This window comes from Myotis nattereri (assembly GCF_964212035.1).
Source record: "Myotis nattereri genome assembly, chromosome: 2".
Lineage (NCBI taxonomy): Eukaryota > Metazoa > Chordata > Mammalia > Chiroptera > Vespertilionidae > Myotis > Myotis nattereri.
The window spans coordinates 40,091,569-40,108,970 of NC_138076.1; the positions used below are offsets into that span (position 1 = coordinate 40,091,569).

Sequence of the window (17,402 nt, forward strand, 5' to 3'; positions counted from 1 at the left end):
TTAAAACATGCGAAGAAATGTAAATTAAAATAATATCTTTACAGCAGGTTGACAGCGTCCTGGCCAAACCCATTCAGGTACACTACCATCGTCTAGCCATGTTAGACCGTGAATGTGATTATAATGACTGCTAAAACTCCCTCCCTGCGGGGACAGCATGATGCCAGAGGGATGCTTGCCTACTCCCCATAGAAGGAGAAAGGCATGGGCACCGACCTGGGTGCATGGCAAAGCACTGCAAGGGAAGGTCACAAAAATTTTTGACCGCCTCTGGATTTCCCTGTGAGCACACATACATAACTATCAGCTCTGCCTCTCCTCCCCAAAAGATACCAAGAGCCACTGGCGGTGGGACCCCACCATCCCACGGGAGGAACCAGGTCCCTACTCCCCCAGTCGGTTAAAGCCCGCCCCTTAATAAGGAAAAAGGGAGGAATAAGGAAAAAGGGAGCCATTAGAGATATTGGCTTAGACAAAGCCATCTTAAGAATTATAAGATTCTGGTTCCTCCAGAAACTCCTAATTACCAGAAACTACGTGTGTCCTGCGATTTGGCCAGTAGCTAAAGATAACCATCCTATTCCCTGAAGCAACTACCGCCACATCGGAGCCTGCTACAACCTTGCTGATAAGCTAATAGGCTTCTCCCCCCCCCCTCCCCCCCCCCCCCCCCCCCCCGTCCCTTAAAACAGTATATATCCTGCCACGGTAAGAATAAAATTTGAGGCTTGATCAAAAAAATAAAAAATAAAATAATAATAATAATAATATCTTTAACATAAAATAGAGCAATTTGCAACATTTGTAAATATACTACATCTACAATACTGTTTTAAATACTGATCCTTATAGTGAAACAAGAAAATTTGAAAAGTAGTAAGAATGTGATCCTTGTAATATGGCAATAGAGCAAATGTTAAAAACTGACAGGAAGGAGAAAGAAAATGAGACACTAATGAGTTTATGTGGTTTCGATGAAGGGCAAAAGTATGCTACAGACATCATGACATTCATCCCTAAAAAATATAAATACAGCCTTGGCCAGGTGGGTCAGCTGGTTGGAGCATCTTCCCAAACACCACATGGCTGCAGGTTCAATTCCTGGACAGGGCATTTATGAGAGGCAACCAATCGATGTTTCTCTCTCACATCAATGTCTGTCTCTCTCTCCTCCCTCCCTACTTTCCTCTCTCTCTAGAAATCAATAAAAAAGAAAACACATCCTCAAATGAGGATTAAAATATAAATGCACACACAGATAAAACAAATAGGGAAAAATATAAACAGCTGTTAACTCTAGGGGCCTTGGTGGATATACAGGTCATTATACTATCCTTTCAACATTTTTTAATTTTGAAAATTGTCACAATTAAGAGTTGGAAAAAGAAAAGGCTTTAAAGTTGAAAGCAGACTTTTACGTCTTATTATCAAGCAACTAGTGGCCCGGTGCATGAAATTCGTGCACGTTAAAAGGGAATTAATTAGAGAAAATATTTTAATATTGCTATTTGCCCTTTCTCTGTAATAGAAGTGTCAGAGATGAAAGAAAGTTAGTAAAATGTATATGAAAATCTCCCTCCTGTCAGAGTCTGGGATGCGCCACGGGACCCAGAGTCAAGTCCCTGCCCACCCACGCGTGCCTTGAAATTACGCAAGACCCAGTCCCGGCCGGGAGGCACAGCCTCAGGTCCCCTGGCCCCAGGGACGTGGCCTTCGAAGAATTTATAATCCAGATGGAGAAACAAGGCATACACTCAAGAAAGTAAAAGTGACAAAGTTATTTATATGTTCTTAGGGGCACTCATGGAATCTCTACAGGATTTAATTTTCTTATCATTAAAATAGCAATGTACTATGAGAGGACAATATTTGATTAATTTTAAGGTCACTTTCCTCTCTAAACTTCTTTATTCCTCATCCAAAAGTTAATTAAGTGCCTCTCCTTCTAGAAATTTGCCTTAAATAGAGAGGGCCAACTCCAAAATATTACTGACATAACTTAAAAGAGCCTTACAGGGTACTTAATTACTTCATTCCTGCTTTCAAAATGTCCCCAAAGGAGTTATTACAAGCATAAAATGTTGTTACATTAAACATTTTAAGGAAGTTACAGATAAACCCTAAATCAAGACTGTAAATTCTAAAGAAATACTTAGAAAGACTGATTACATAATCAACCATAAAAACTTTTTAATGGAAATAGTTTAATTTAGAGTTCTATGGTCTCTCTTTTAAATCAAACTTACCACATACATACACACACACTCATAGACACAGACATCAACATGGTGATTACCAGAGGGTAAAGGGGGTGGGAGGAAGGAGAAGAGGGTATAAGGGAGTATAAATAGTGATGAAAGGAGACTTGGCTTGGGGTGGTGAACACACAATACAATAAATAGTTGATGTATTTATTTTTATTTTTTTAAATATATTTTATTGATTTTTTACAGAGAGGAAGGGAGAGGGATAGAGAGTCAGAAACATCGATGAGAGAGAAACATCGATCAGTTGCCTCCTGCACACTCCCCACTGGGGATGTGCCCGCAACCAAGGTACATGACCTTGACCGGAATCGAACCTGGGACCCTTGAGTCCGCAGGCCAACGCTCTATCTGCTGAGCCAAACTGGTTAGGACAGTTGATTTATTTTTTAAATGTTTTAAACACCATCACATAGATACTAAGTTGATAAATAAAAATTTTAAATATTGTGGAGACATGAAATCATTTAGCTAATGGCATTGGTAAAGCAAACTCATCTCTCTTGAAAGAACCTTGGTAATATTAAACAGAGCTATAAAATTGCTTCTAGCTTTGAACTAGTAATTTTATATTTGGGAATATGCAAGTAATTCCTGCTAAATACATTCTAGCAAAGCTATTTAGTTATTTTTTATTATTATTTTTTATTATTTTTTATTGATTTTTTTTTTTACAGAGAGGAAGGGAGAGGGATAGAATTAGAAACATCGATGAGAGAGAAACATTGATCAGCTGCCTCCTGCATACCCCCTACTGAGGATGTGCCTGCAACCAAGGTACATGCCCTTGACTGGAATCGAACCTGGGACCTTTCAGTCCACAGGCCGACGCTCTATCCACTGAGCCAAACCAGTTAGGGCTCTAGCAAAGCTACTTAAATCTAAATGCCCTGCAAGCAAGAAATTGTTAAGCAAACCATAGTATAGTAATAGAATGAAATACTATCTATAATAATAAAAGTGAAATATGCTAAGTACACCAGACGACCTTCAACCTTCCAGACAAAGCCAGGGCTGCGAGGGAAGCCCAGGTCCCGGGTGCTAGAGGGAAGCCAGTGCTGGCAGCCGGGGGAAGGAAGGCCTAACCTTGCACGAATTTCATGCATCAGTCCTCTAGTATCTATAATAAGGGTAATATGCTAATTAGACTGGATGTCTTCCGGACGTCATCCCAGACGTCATTCCTGACAAAGCTGGGGCTAGGGAGAAGCCAGCCTGGATCCTGGGTGCCTGCAGGCCACCGGGGGAAGCCAGCTCAGGTCCCAGGTGTCTGCTGGTGGCTGGAGGAGGGAAGCCCGGGTCCCAGGTGCCGGAGGGAAGCCGGTTCCAGCAGCCAGGGGAAGGAAGGCCTACTCTTGCATGAATTTTCATGCATCAGGCCTCTAGTCCTATCTAATAATAGATAAACATGGTAACTGACTGCACCTTCGCTATGCCTCCCACTGGCTAATCAGCACAATATGCACATTAACCGCCAACAAAGATGGCGGCTAACTTGCATACTGCAGGCAGGGCGGGACAGCATGAACCGCCAGAGTGCTGCCATCCAGGGCAGGCCGGTTGCCCGGGACTCCATTGGCGGTCCCGGGTGGCAAGGCAGGCCCGCCCCAGAAGCCCCAGAAGCCGCCTGATATGGCAGTAACTCTATCAGTAAGCACTCTGAAAGTCAGTGGCATAAATGCACCAATTAAAAGACAGATTATGAGGATGAATCAAAAACAAAACCCACTTTAAATATAAAGACACATATAGATTAAAAGTAAATGAATTAAGCTGCAGCCTGTTTTTCTCAGTGGATAGAGCATTAGCCCGTGGACTGAAGGGTCCCAGGTTCGATTCCAGTCAAGGGCATGTACCTCAGTTGCTGGCTTGATCCCCAGTCCCTATCAAAGCATGTGCAGGAGGCAACCAATGTGTCTCTCCCTTTCCCTTCACTCTCTCTAAAATTCAATGGAAAAATATCCCTGGGTGAAGATTAACAAAAACAAAGTAAATGGATTAAGTAACATTAAAGAGATTATAAGAAAACTATATTCCAAATTTTGTTAGTTGTATAATGGTTATGTTTAAATTATTAACACCTAAGAAATTGGGCGAATGGTACATATAATATGCTGTAGTATTTTATAGTTTTTTTTACATGTATGAGATTATTTCAAATTAAAATATTAAAAAATTAAAAATTAATAAAATACTAATTGAAATGTGTATGCATTACATGAAAAATCTCCTAATTGCTTCTAGCATAATTTATTAAATTGTGCTAAAATTTACAAGAGTTCAATTAAAAAATATCTTAATTCTAAATGATATAATAGAAAATATATAATAGTGCAGTTATAAGCACTTATCTGAAAATACAAATTTAAAGAAGTGATTTTAAAGAAGGGATTAGCCAAAGAAAATATATGCACAACTCATGGACACAGACAACAGTATGGTGATGGCCAGAGAGAAGTGGGGGGCAAGAGCTGGGTAGAGGAGGCAAAAAGGGGGAAATAGGGACATCCTATATAATAATAATAATAGAAGGCTAATACGCACATTGACTGAATGGCAGAATGACCAGTTGCTATGATGTGCACTGGCCATCAGGGGGCAGACGCTCAATGCAGGAGCTGCCCCCTGGTGGTCAGTGCACTTCCATATGGGGAGTGCCACTCAGCCAGAAGCTGGCTCATGGCTGGCCAGCGCAGTGGTGGTGGTAGGAGCCTCTCCCACCTCCGTGGCAGCACTAAGAATGTCCAACTAACAGTTTAGACCCGATCCCTTGGGGACCTAAGCCTTTAGTCGGACATCCCCCAAGGGCTCCCTGGCTGCCAGAAGGATGTCTGACTGCAAGCTTAGGCCTGCTCCCCCGGGGAGCGGGCCTAAGTCAACAGGTGGACATCCCCCAAGGGGTCCTGGACTGTGAATGGGCGCAGGCCGGGCTGAGGGACCGCCCCCCGCCCCCCCGACACAAATTTTTGTGCACCGGGCCTCTAGTAGTTAATAAAAACCAATAAGAATGTGCACTATTCAAATATATGTACATGTAACAACAGTAAGCTAAACAAAGTAAGCCACAGAATAGTCACAGCATTTATGAATGCTAATAAAGATTATAAATCAAAAGTCAGAGCAATATAAGTAGAATTTCATGTTCACTGAACTTTTGTTCCTCTGCCACTAAACTGAACATAAAATATTTTGCAAGGAGAAAATGACCAAATCCTCAGGGTTCTTTTGACGGTCTCTCTATATACAGTGAGCTAAATTAAGGGTATGAACTTTACAGTACATATAAAGACTACTAGAGGCCCGGTGCATGAAATTCATGCAGGGGTGGGGGGTCCCCTCAGCCCAGCCTGCACCCTCTCCAATCTGGGACCCCCTCAGGGGATGTCTGACTGCTGGTTTAGGCCCAATCCCAGAGATCGAGCCTAAACTGGCAGTCGGACATCCCTCTCACAATCTGGGACCACTGGCTCCTAACTGCTCATCTGCCTGCCTGATCGTCCCTAACTGCCCGCCCCTGCCAGCCTGATCACCCCTAACCACCTCTGCCTGCAGCCTGATCACCCCGAGATGCCCCCCCTGCCGGCCTGATCGCCCATTACTGCCCCCACAGCAGGCCTGGTCACCCCCAACTGCCCCCCTCTGCCGGTCTGGTTGCCTCCAACTGCCCCCCACCTCTGCCAGCCTGGTTCCCCCTAACTGGCCCACCACCAGCCTGCTCACCCCTTACTTCCCCCCCTGCTGGCCTGGTCGCCCCCAACTGTCCCCCTCTGCTGGCCCGATACCCCCAACTGTCCCCCCACTGGCCTGGTCACCCCTTACTGCCCCCCTTGTCAGACTGGTTGCCCCCAACTGCCCCCTCCCCCTGCTGGCCTGGTCGCCCCACACAGCCCGCTGTTCAGTTGTTTGGTCGTCCCTCACTAACCACCCTGCCAGCCTGGTCGCCCCACGCAGCCTCCTGTTCAGTCGTTTGGTCGTCCCTCACTAACCCCACTGCCGGTCTGGTCGCCCCACGCAGCCTGCTGCTCGGTTGTCCATCCGGTTGTTTCGGTCGTGACGGCCCCTGGCTTTTTATATATTAAGAGGATGCTACATAGGCCCTGGCCCAGAAACTGAGTTAGTTAGACTTTCATCCCGATAGGCCAAGGTCGGTGGTTTGATCCCCAGTCAGGGCATACAAAAATCAACCAATGAATACATAAATAAGTGGAACAACAAATCGATATTTCTCTCTCTCTAAATTTAATTTAAAAAAAGACTATACTACATAAGTTATATTTATGCTGAAGATATCCATACTTGTTCCATCTCTACACTTATGAATATTTTATAATATCACAATGATGACAAATATTGTACTTGGCCTCTAAGAAATGCACATCTTTCAAGGGAAGTATATATTAAGCAACTATGATTATCCCGTTACATATGGAAAAACTGATGGAAACTATCAATGATCTGCCCTATTTATCGAACTCTTTCTTGATTCTCTACTCTAATAGCATCTTCTGGAAATAATTATTCTCATTTCACAATTCCCATTTCTACTATTTAAAATAAGTCCCCTCAGCTTTTTTGAATAGTATACACAAGACTGTCCTTAACAAATATAGAATACATGAGAAAAAAAAAATTAATACCCTTAATGAAGCAATGAAATGTTAAACTGTTTACTGTTTTTCTTCTTTGAGTGGCAGAGAAGAAATATTGAAGTTTACTTCAAACTCCCTATACCAGTTAGTCAATTTGTAGGAAAAAACAAAAACTGCTATAAGTACATCTTTCTTTTTGTCAAAGAGTTGTTTCCATTGACCAATATGTGAAAGCAGCTGGCAACAAAGATGCTATCCAAACATTTCAGAAAAATATGCCTTGCCTGTTTTATTCCTATACCTTTGAAAATTAAAAATCCCAAAGGTCTCTGAAATTAGCCAAAAGTCAACTAAAAAGTAGCTACTTAAAGTAGGACCTCTTGAAAAAACAAAAATCATCTAACTGGCAGACCACCTGTAAATTTCACTCATAATCACTTTCTGAAGTCCATTTCAAATGTCAATTCCTCTCTGTAGCTTTCCCTGAAGACTCCAATCCACAGATGTTTCCTCTTTTCTGTTTAAGGCACTTTGGACATACATCTTCAATAACATATCAGATTTCAATAATCTGTTCATCATCTTATGCCCTTTACTTTGAGGTTCCTAGAAGACAGAGATATACTTTTTGTCTCTGAGGCACTAGGAATACAATACACAATTGCTGTTAAATTTAAATATCACATACTAACTTTTAAAGGCTGGTTACTAAAATATTTAGTGGAAAAAAAACAGTGTGCTTGTGAGACTAGCTTTTCCTTCCACTTGGAAGCACTATATTCTTTCAGTCAGACACTCAGAGTGAAAGCTTCTTGCATTACAAAGTATGAGAGTTAGTTTCAAGTGCTAATATTGACTTGAGTAAACCTTAAAGATCATTTGACATTTTCAGAGATCCAAATTTTTAAACAGAAACTGTAAAATGCTATGAAAAATTTAATAGCTTCTTTAATGCCCTACAATAAGCTCAATATTAACAGCTACTGTAAAGCCTGCAGTAATAAAATAAACACCAGATTAAAAAAAATCAAACGTAGTAAATAAACCTATTTATTGATTGTAAAAGTTTGCCAAACGATTATTTGAATTGTTAAAATTAATGGTTTCAAAGAGATCCTGAAACCCAAAACGTTAAGTTTTACCAACTTAAAATAAATGTGTATGTATATCATTATGCCCTATGCCAAATAATCTAAAAGTTTACTTTTTCTTATGTCTCTTTTGCTAGCAGTTAAACTGAAAACCTTGAGTGTGAAGGTCTTACAATGGTTCTCAACCTTCCTAATGCCGCGCGACCCTTTAATACAGTTCCTCATGTTGTGGTGACCCCCAATTTCATTGTTACAAATGGAACATCATTAAAGCATAGTGATTAATCACAAAAACAATATGTAATTATATATGTGTTTTCCGATGGTCTCAGGCGACCTCTGTGAAAGGGTTGTTCGACCCCCAAAGGGGTCGCGACCCACAGGTTGAGAACCGCTGTAAGATCAACGTTTTCAAGACTTGCTCTAGGAAGAAACACCCGTTTCTCCTGCCGTCTGCTCTTTTTAAGTGTTTAAAACAATCTCAGCGACACTAAATAGTGGAATTGTGTATATTAATCTTTTTTTTTACACTGAAAAGGTAGAAATGAACTGTTCCAACCATTACAAGCAACTCTTCATTGCATGCAGTTTACGCGGTTCACGGTATTATATTCCATAACTAAGGAACCAACTGTTCATCGGGAAGTTAAATTATCGAAGTCCTAGGAAGACCAAGCTCTCATGACCAAGCAAGGGTTCCAGTGAAGGAGAAGGAAACAGGAAGCAACGAAATAAAAAGTGACGAGAAGCCCCGGTGGGAGGAAGCACTCGCTCGGAGTGCGTGGCACCGTGCGGTGAGCGGCCACCTTCGCTCGGGGACGCTCGCTGCTGACATGCGCGCGTCCGATTCCAGGAAAACTGAAGCCAGCGGCCGGAGCGACCTGGCCCGCCGGACGGGAAGCGAGCCTGAGGCCGAGTCCTCCAGCATCTAACCCCGTGCAGGGCCATGCCGGCGCCTCCAACCCCCAGCGGACCGCGCCCGGGGCTGCAGGAGACGCCGGACCCCACCCACGGCTACGCCCCCTTCCCCTCGGACCCCAGCCTCCCCGGCAGAGGGCGGCTTCCCCGGCCGACACGGCACCTCGAGGTCCACCGGGCCTCACCCACCTTGCACTCGTCGCTCTTTTTATCTTCTTCGCAGAAGTTGACGGGTGCCAGGCCAGGCAAGTAGAAAGCGGCGCCCGGACGCGGGCCGGGGGCCGCCCCCAGCAGGAGCAGCCACAACAGCCACAGCCGCGGCCACCGCGGTGGAGACGCCGCCGACCGCCTCGCGCTCATGACGGCTGTTTCGGGAAAAGGGCAGGCGCGCCGAAGGGGTGAAGAGGGAATGAGGGACGGGGAGGCTCGGAGACTGTGCCAAAGCCGCCCGAGCAGAGGGAGGCCAGCCCCGCGACGGACAGTTCCGGTTACGCTAGGAGACACCGCGGATCCCGCAACAGAAACCGAACCGGACCTCGACGGAGCATGCGCAGCGCCGCCCGCACATGCTCAGTGAGAGCCGCCGCCAGCCCGCGGGAGAGTTTCCGGGACGAAATCCACTTTCCGGGTTTTCGGCGGGGCCCGCCGGGTAGTTGCCGGGCGAGAAGTTCCGGCGCTCACGTTCCCGTTCCAAATTCCGATCTGGAGCTCCCCGGAGCCCCGTGGAGCAGCCGGGCTTGCAGGGCGCCCCTGGCTTGCTGCTCTGTCTCCTTAGAACATCTTGAAATGTTCTCACCGCGCTGCCCGCAGCACAGAGTCGGTGCTAATGAGAGTCCTTGCTCACGGAGGCGGGGAGGAGGCCGGGAACACCTGGTTAGGAGCAGGAGCAGGAAACAAGGAAGAAGTAGCCATAAACCCTCGCTCCCATAGCTAGCGGCTCAGGTGTCGGCGCGGACGGGCGCCGAGCCCTGGACCCGTCGGCGCGTTCCCGTGTGGGACAGCGGCTGCACGGAACAGACGAGACCCGGCTGTCTTTGGAGGGAGTGCTGAGAGTGGGGAGAAAACCGGGCGTCGCGAACAGAAGCAGCCGGTGCGGACACTTTGCAAAGGAAGACCTGGCAGAGCCGTGTAGAAAGTACTCCTCGCGAAACGGAAATGCGCTCTGATTATCCCTGTGGAAGTTTCTGCCTCTCTTCCTATTACAATGACGTGATGTCCGGGTTTCTGTGTGCGTGTGTGTGGTGCATTTTCTGAGTATTTTCCAAGGATAAATGTGCTTTTGCTGACATGAAGTCAATTCAGTTAAGCCTTAGAGTTCAATCGGATAGGATACGTCGGAAGAACGCGTCGACTTGACCACGGTGAAGTAAGGGGTCCGCCCGACTGCCTCCAGCTCGGAATTCACGGATGGGGTACCCTGCCAAACGCACAGTCTGAAAAGTGCGGAGCCCCGTGCAGTTCTCTCTAAACTCCCCCCCTGGAGAGTTGCTAACATTCATTAAATGTTCAAAGGGATTTATGACCCTGCAAAAGAGGCTAAGAACCGGAACAAAGATAAAATTCTTGCTTGTAAAGGTAGTTTGCGCGCTGAGAGCTCCGGCTTTGGAACGTTAGTATCTAGTCATATGACCTTGAGCAAGTTAATTGATCAAGTCCCAAGTAGTAAAACTAAGAAGCAGAGAGAGAGAAAAAACTGTCCATCTTCTTAAAGTCCTTGTGAAAATTAAATGGAAAAAAAAATGTGGGTTAATTACTGAGCACATTGCTAGGCACAAAGGAATAGCAAACATTTTTTTAAAAATATATTTTATTGATTTTTTTACAGAGAGGAGGGAGAGGGATAGAAACATCGATGAGAGAGAAACATCGATCAGCTGCCTCCTGCACACCTCCTCCTGGAGATGTGCCCGCAACCAAGGTACATGCCCTTGACCGGAATCGAACCTGGGACCCTCAGTCCGCAGGCTGACGCTCTACCCACTGAGCACACCGGTTAGGGCAATAGCAAACATTGCTACAAAAGCCAATATAGCAATGGGATTGTCACTTCCCCATCTCTCTCTCTCACATGAGCAAATAAATTAACATATTGGTTGAATATCTACTTGGGCTAAGGGAAAGAATTTATAATATTCTGTATTTGATGCCATGAAGATTTCCAGAATAAGAGAAAGAGGGTGTTCTCTTCATTTAGAAAGGGGAAGAAAACCACCATTTTGATTCACTATCATCGATTTATTCAGTACCATTAGTTCACTATCTCCCTGCCCTCACTCACCCCAGCCTGCTCCTCCCCATTTCTCCCATCTCAGAAAATGGCCCCGCTGCCTCCCTACTACTCAGGCCCCCAACCTGGAAGACAACCTAAATTTCTGGTTCTCTCACTCTCTACATACAGCCCTTCAGTGAGTGATTTATATTCCTTGAATCGCTAAACTAAACTAAATACTTTCCAGCTACACCCCAGTCCAAGTCCAAATCTTAGTTGACCTGGACTACTTACTGCAATAGCTCCTCGGCTTCCACTCTTTACCAAGAGCGACCTTAAAAAAACAATCTTTAAATCCCTCGGCAAAGGGAAAATTCCCAGATGTCCAAAATTAAATGACAGGTGTCTGCAGGGTGGAAGAGACCAGAGAGGTTAATCAGTTAAAAACTACAGGCAGAACCCAACAAACGACGGATACATTCCTGAATGTACGTTGAAACGCTGAATGAACTTCCAGGCGGCTTTTTCCACAATTAACGGAAACAGCCTACAGCCAGGTGCCACGGCATCTTGCAGACTGTTGCCCACAACCAACCCCAAAGAGCAAACACTTCTTATGGCCTGTCCCAGAACCAGCACCACTCCACATCCTCCCACACCCTTCACCCTCCCACACCCTTCACCCTCCCACACCCTTCACCCTCCCACACCCTGCACCCTCCCACACCCTGCACCCTCCCACACCCTGCACCCTCCCACACCCTGCACCCTCCCACACCCTGCACCCTCCCACACCCTGCACCCTCCCACACCCTGCACCCTCCCACACCCTTCACCCTCCCACACCCTTCACCCATACCGATGCAGATCCCTTCACAACAACTTACACCTTTCTTTCCCAGCCCCAGACCAGCAGACGTATTTGTTTTCTCCATCTAGCAGGGCTGCTGGGGGTCTAGGCTGCATGCCCCAGGCCCTGGTCCTTTATCTGGCTAGCGCATTGCTCAATGCACCCTTTCTTCCAGAAGAGCTTTCCGTGGCAAAAGTTTTTAATACCCTCAGTACCACTCTTCTGCTTAATCCCTGGCACCCCACACCCCGGACCCCCGCTTGGAATTAGTGTGGTTATTTGTTTATTGTCTCACTGCCCCGTATGGATGTAAGCTCCATGAAGTGAGGGCCTCATCCCTCCATCCTGTATCTCTGCATCCCCTGAACCTGGAGCGAGTAACCGGACAGCACTACCGGACCGGGACGGGCCAGGCCACGGAAATTCCAGGTCAGAATTGGAGACAAGGTTCATCTCTCCTCCTTTTACAGAGGAAAGGCACGTGACGGTTCGCAGCCCCTCGGCTGTCCATGGAAGCCCAGCCGGCAGCGGCCTGGGAGTCCAAAGGCGTCCTCAAACCTCCTTCCCTCCAAACCCCACCGCCGCCTCAATCTTCCGAGCTCGGCATTAGCAAAAACCCGGAGAAGTGGAGTCTTCCTAAACAGACATGGTTTCCGGACACATTCTGGGCCTATTAGTGCGCCGAACGCGCATGCGCAAGGCTGGTCCGTCCCTCCCGCGACCTCTTCCCGGCTTCCGCCTCCTGAGTTCAGACACGTCACCCGTGCTGCCGGCCTGGTGGGCGGGGCGGGGCGGGGCGGGGCGGGGGACGGGGCGGGACCGCGGGCGCGGAGCGGACCCCTTATTTCCGGATCCGGCCTTTCCAGGGCGACGCCTACTCCGGTATTTCCCCGGGTTACCTGGCGCCGGCGTCGGAGCGTAGCCCAAGTCGTGGCGTGGGGCGGTCGCTCCGAGCCGCCTCCGGGGCGCAGAACACAATCCCTTTGCCTTGTAGGTGCTTCCTCCTGGGCGCCTTCAAGTAGAAGGGCTGGGTAGGGATTCTGGTTGCAAACTAGTACAGTGGGGCCTTGACTTACTAGTTTAATTCTTTCCTAGACTGAGCTCATCAAGGAGCTCGTTAACTCAAATTACTCTATCAACTCAGTGCAAAAAATCAGCAGAGAGACAGCTGGTATCTCAAAAAACTCGTTAGTCGGGACACTCGTAAGTCAAGGCCCCACTGTATAAATGAAGTTTTCCTTCCATCCTCCCTGAGACTGATGCTCCCTTTCCAAAAGTACTAATGCTTCTGATTCAATTTTAAAACTCGAGGGATAGGATTTTTCCCCCCAATTTCCTTTGTCTGCTACAGATAACATTTGCCTATTTAAGACTCTTAATAATTTGGTGTTTCTTCCACTCCTCTTTGCCAAAGTAATTTGGACAGCCTGTTTTTCTGCGTTACCCACAGCTTCTTTGTATTTATTCGCAAATAAAAAATTCAGGATGCGCAGTTAAATTTTAATTTCAGGTTAACAATGAATAATTCTTTAGTATCTGTATGTCCCAAATACTCCATGGGCCATGCGTGTATTTTACCTGGCAACCCACTTCTGTGTCAAGTTGCACAGAAGGGCAGCTATACTGTTAGTTTTATGCCCTGTAAATGAAGGGGCTTTCAAGATTTTCTAGAAGATAGAAATCACCTCATTGATCTTCAATTTCTGATATAAAATTGTGACAATCCAAAGGACATAAAGTGAGTCAGCCGTCCATAATCCCCTTCTCACTGCAACTTGCAAATAAAACTGGCCCCGAATAATAACTGGCTCTAAATGCAAGTCATGGTAGTTTAGAGGCAAGGTATGAGAGCTCTTCATAAGTTTTTTTTTTTTTTTCAAATATATTTTATTGATTCCTTACAGAGAGGAAGGGAGAGAGATAGAGAGTTAGAAACATCGACGAGAGAGAAACATCGATCAGCTGCCTCCTGCACATCTCCTACTGGGGATGTGCCCGCAACCCAGGTACATGCCCTTGACCGGAATCGAACCTGGGACCCTTCAGTCCACAGACCGACGCTCTATCCACTGAGCCAAACTGGTTTCGGCAGATCTTCATAAGTTTTAAGATAAAAGAATGTTTCCCAGGACAACAAGATTTAATTTATAAGTAAAGTAAAACCAGAAGAGGGATTTATTCATGCAGCAGAACCTGGAAAAAGAGCCACAGAGGCAAATACCAAAGTGTTACTCAGAGGAGACAATGGCCTGGCCCAAAGACTCCAGCATGGTTGGTGTAACTCTGAGGTAGATGGACATATTCTAATCATATACCTTGGAGATATCGAGGGTTTGGTTCCAGACCACCAGGATAAGGTGAGTATTGCAATACAGCAAGTTGTAATCGTTTTGCTGGTGAAGGGTCTTGCTTTCAATTTGTAAAAAATGCAACATCTGTGACGCACAATGAAGCTAAGTGCAATAAAACAAATTATGCCTGTAGCTAATTCGGGTTGCTCTGAATTTATGCCCCTCAACCAGTTTTCTTTTTACAATATAGCTTGCCATGTGGTTTGCTGACATAGAGAGAATGTTTGCTGGATTCACGCAGCTGGTCTCTAGGATTATTGTTTTAACGACTTTATTGAGCTATCATTTATATGCCATGCACTTTGCTCACTGTATAAAATGCAGTGGTTTTTATCAAGTTTACTGAGTGACAATGCCATTGTCATAATACAGGTTTAGAGTATCACCTCTATATGATGATCTATAATGTTTAATCCCCTTTCTATACACAACTCCAGGCAACCACTAATGTACTTTCTGTCTCTCTTAATTTGCCTTTTCTGACAATTCGGGGTTTATTTTTAAAAAATAAATTAATAATTTTATTCATCCATCAGTGTCCGTGTCTGTGGCTAATGTAAATTTACCCTAGATAAAGGTCATCTCATTTTCTCTGTTCTGACAAGTAAGTTGTCTCAGGCTGCTAGATTGTCCTGGTTTCCCCAATGTCAATGCCCTCTAACCAGAGACCACCAGGAATACATCAGTGGTTGGGTTTATTACTCATTGCATTTATTACTTGTTGCAGTGAGGGAGAATGCATACCATGGAGAACCATGGGGCATCTCAGCAAGTGGGTATTAGAAAGGCACTCATAGGATTCAAACTTGTGTTTGATGATTTCGGGAGTGTTTAAAGAAGAGCCCTGGCTGGTGTGGCTCAGTTGGTTGGAGCATCATCCCATGCACCAAAAGGTTATGGGTTCCCTTCCCAGTCAGGGCTCATTCTTGGGTTGCCAGTTTGATCCCCAGTTTTGGCATGTGTGAGAGGCAGCTGATCAATGTTGCTCTCTCTCTCCCCCTTCCCCTTCTCTTTCTAAAATCAATAAACATGTCCTGAGGTGAGGATTTAGAAGAAGAAGGAGGAGTAGAAGAAACGGGAGTTTTGCTTTGGGTTGGATGCCGCCAGGAAGGAGGGATAATTCTTAAGACTGGATATCATAATATGTAAGTCTCATCTAGAAGGGGGGTAGGCTAGACTGAGGCTAAAGCTGTAATTGGTAAAAACAAAACAAAAGAGCTGTCACTATTCTTAGCCAGAGTAGGGAGATGTTTGGTCATTTTGGTCTTTGGACAATGTTCAGGTTTTTTTCTGTTGTTTAGATATAATTATAGAGGGGTCGTGTTTTGGCATGGTCAGGGTGGCCTTGTCTGATATTCATGTTCTGTGAAATTGTTTATATTCAACAAGGCCTAGATATGAGTACCAGGCCAACTCCGCACCAAGATAATGTTACTTAGCGGGCACTTCGGGTAACTAGCCAGCCACTCATTCCTCTGTTATCACTAGATATATTTCCCCTTTTCTTGAAGCTTCAGGAAAAATATTAGGCCACTGGGTAAGTTCAAACCCCCAAACTGAGATTGTGATCATTTTTATGGATGGTTCGATGATTCACCCTTCCTTTTATAAGTGAGACTTTCTTTCACAACTTTGCAACTTTTAAATGCTGTTTAGCAACATTTGCTGTGCATATAACCACCAAAGTGTTCCTATCCAGGTTCCAAGAACTCTTATGAATACATTTTTTAAAAATCTAACAGCTCTGGTCGGGGTGCTCAGTTGGTTATAGTGTTGTCCCAATACACCAAGGTTATGGGGTTCGATCTCCAGTCAGGGCACATACAAGAATCAACCAATGAATGCATAAATAAGTGGAACAACAAATCTCTCTCTCTCTCTCTCTCTCTCTCTCTCTCTCTCTCTCTCTCTCTCATCAATATTTTTAAAAAGACAACTAAGTAGAAAAGTGGGCAAGAGATAGAACAGATACATTACAAGAGTAGGTAGCTAATAGTCAAGAAAAATGAAAACATGTGAAAGGGCGAGAACTACGCCCTCCATCTTACCCTGGGTCCTCCATTTTTGGGCAGAGCCATGTGCTCGGCAAGGCTTCTTCCCGGAAGCCCAAGCCTCTGCTAGCCACACCCAGGATTTCTCTGGACTAACCAATGATAATCAAGGGAAGTGCACGCCATCAATATGAACACATCCTGTGTAACGAGACACCGACTTGCACCTGGCCAATCGGCAGGGCCCACAGTCCCCTCTCCTGCCCTTACTCCACCCCCCTATAAAACTCCTCTTCCCATCGGGCTAGGTCTCTCTCTGCCACCTGCTGCTGTGTCAGTAAGGAGGGTAGGGGAGCCAGACCCGGGTTTGAAATAAAGGACTCTTTGCTTTTGCATCGGACATGGCTGGCTCCCTCTGCGTGGTCTGTTGGGGATCTTGAAATCTGGGCATAACACATGTTCAACCTCATTAATTATGAGGAAACTGCAAATTAAAACCTCAGTAAGATACAGCTAAACACACAGCAGAAGAGCTAAAATTTAAAAGACTGACAATACCAAGTATTGACAATGATGTGCAACAACTGGAATGCTCATTCATTGCCAGGTGGAAAATGGTTTGGCACACATAATCTATAACCCAGGAGTTTCATTTCTAAATCAAAATGCCTACTTGTTTTCACTGAAAGGTGTGTTCACCAAAATATAACTCTAATATCTATCTATATTAGAATGGATAAGTACAGTATAGTCCAACTGTAGAATATTACACAGCAATGAAAAAATTACTATTAAATATAACAACATGTATTAAACTCACAAACATGATCTTAAGTAAAAGAAAAGATAATTAATGGAAATAACTTGTATACTTCCATTTAAATAAAGTTCAAAAACAGGCAACACTAACCTGTCATGTTTAAAATCAGGCTAGTGAGTAGCTTTGGGGAGCTATCAAGAGGTAATGATGAGGAGGGCAGGAGTGGGGCCGCTGCAGTGCTGGCCGTGTTCTGAATCTTGACCTGGGTGGTAGTTAATGTGACTGCTGTCACTTTGTAGTAATTCATCGAGTAATTCAGTACACTTATGATCAGTTCACATTTCTATATGTTATGCTTTTTAAAAACTGTATTAAAATA

The 17,402-nt window shown here is 45.1% G+C and overlaps 1 protein-coding gene across 1 annotated transcript in view; it reads right to left on the reverse strand.

Moving 5' to 3' along the window:
* TM9SF2 (transmembrane 9 superfamily member 2) overlaps nt 1-12,517 on the reverse strand; it is a 65,939-nt gene extending 53,422 nt beyond the window's left edge. Inside the window, exons 1-3 of the mRNA XM_081083783.1 lie at nt 11,959-12,517; nt 11,366-11,477; nt 9,052-10,575 (exon numbers count right to left, since the gene is read on the reverse strand). Coding sequence (XP_080939909.1) covers nt 9,052-9,222 — 171 coding nt within the window. The 5' untranslated portion in view covers nt 9,223-10,575; nt 11,366-11,477; nt 11,959-12,517. The remainder of the gene's footprint in view (nt 1-9,051; nt 10,576-11,365; nt 11,478-11,958) is intronic.
* Between the last annotated feature and the right edge of the window lie 4,885 nt (nt 12,518-17,402).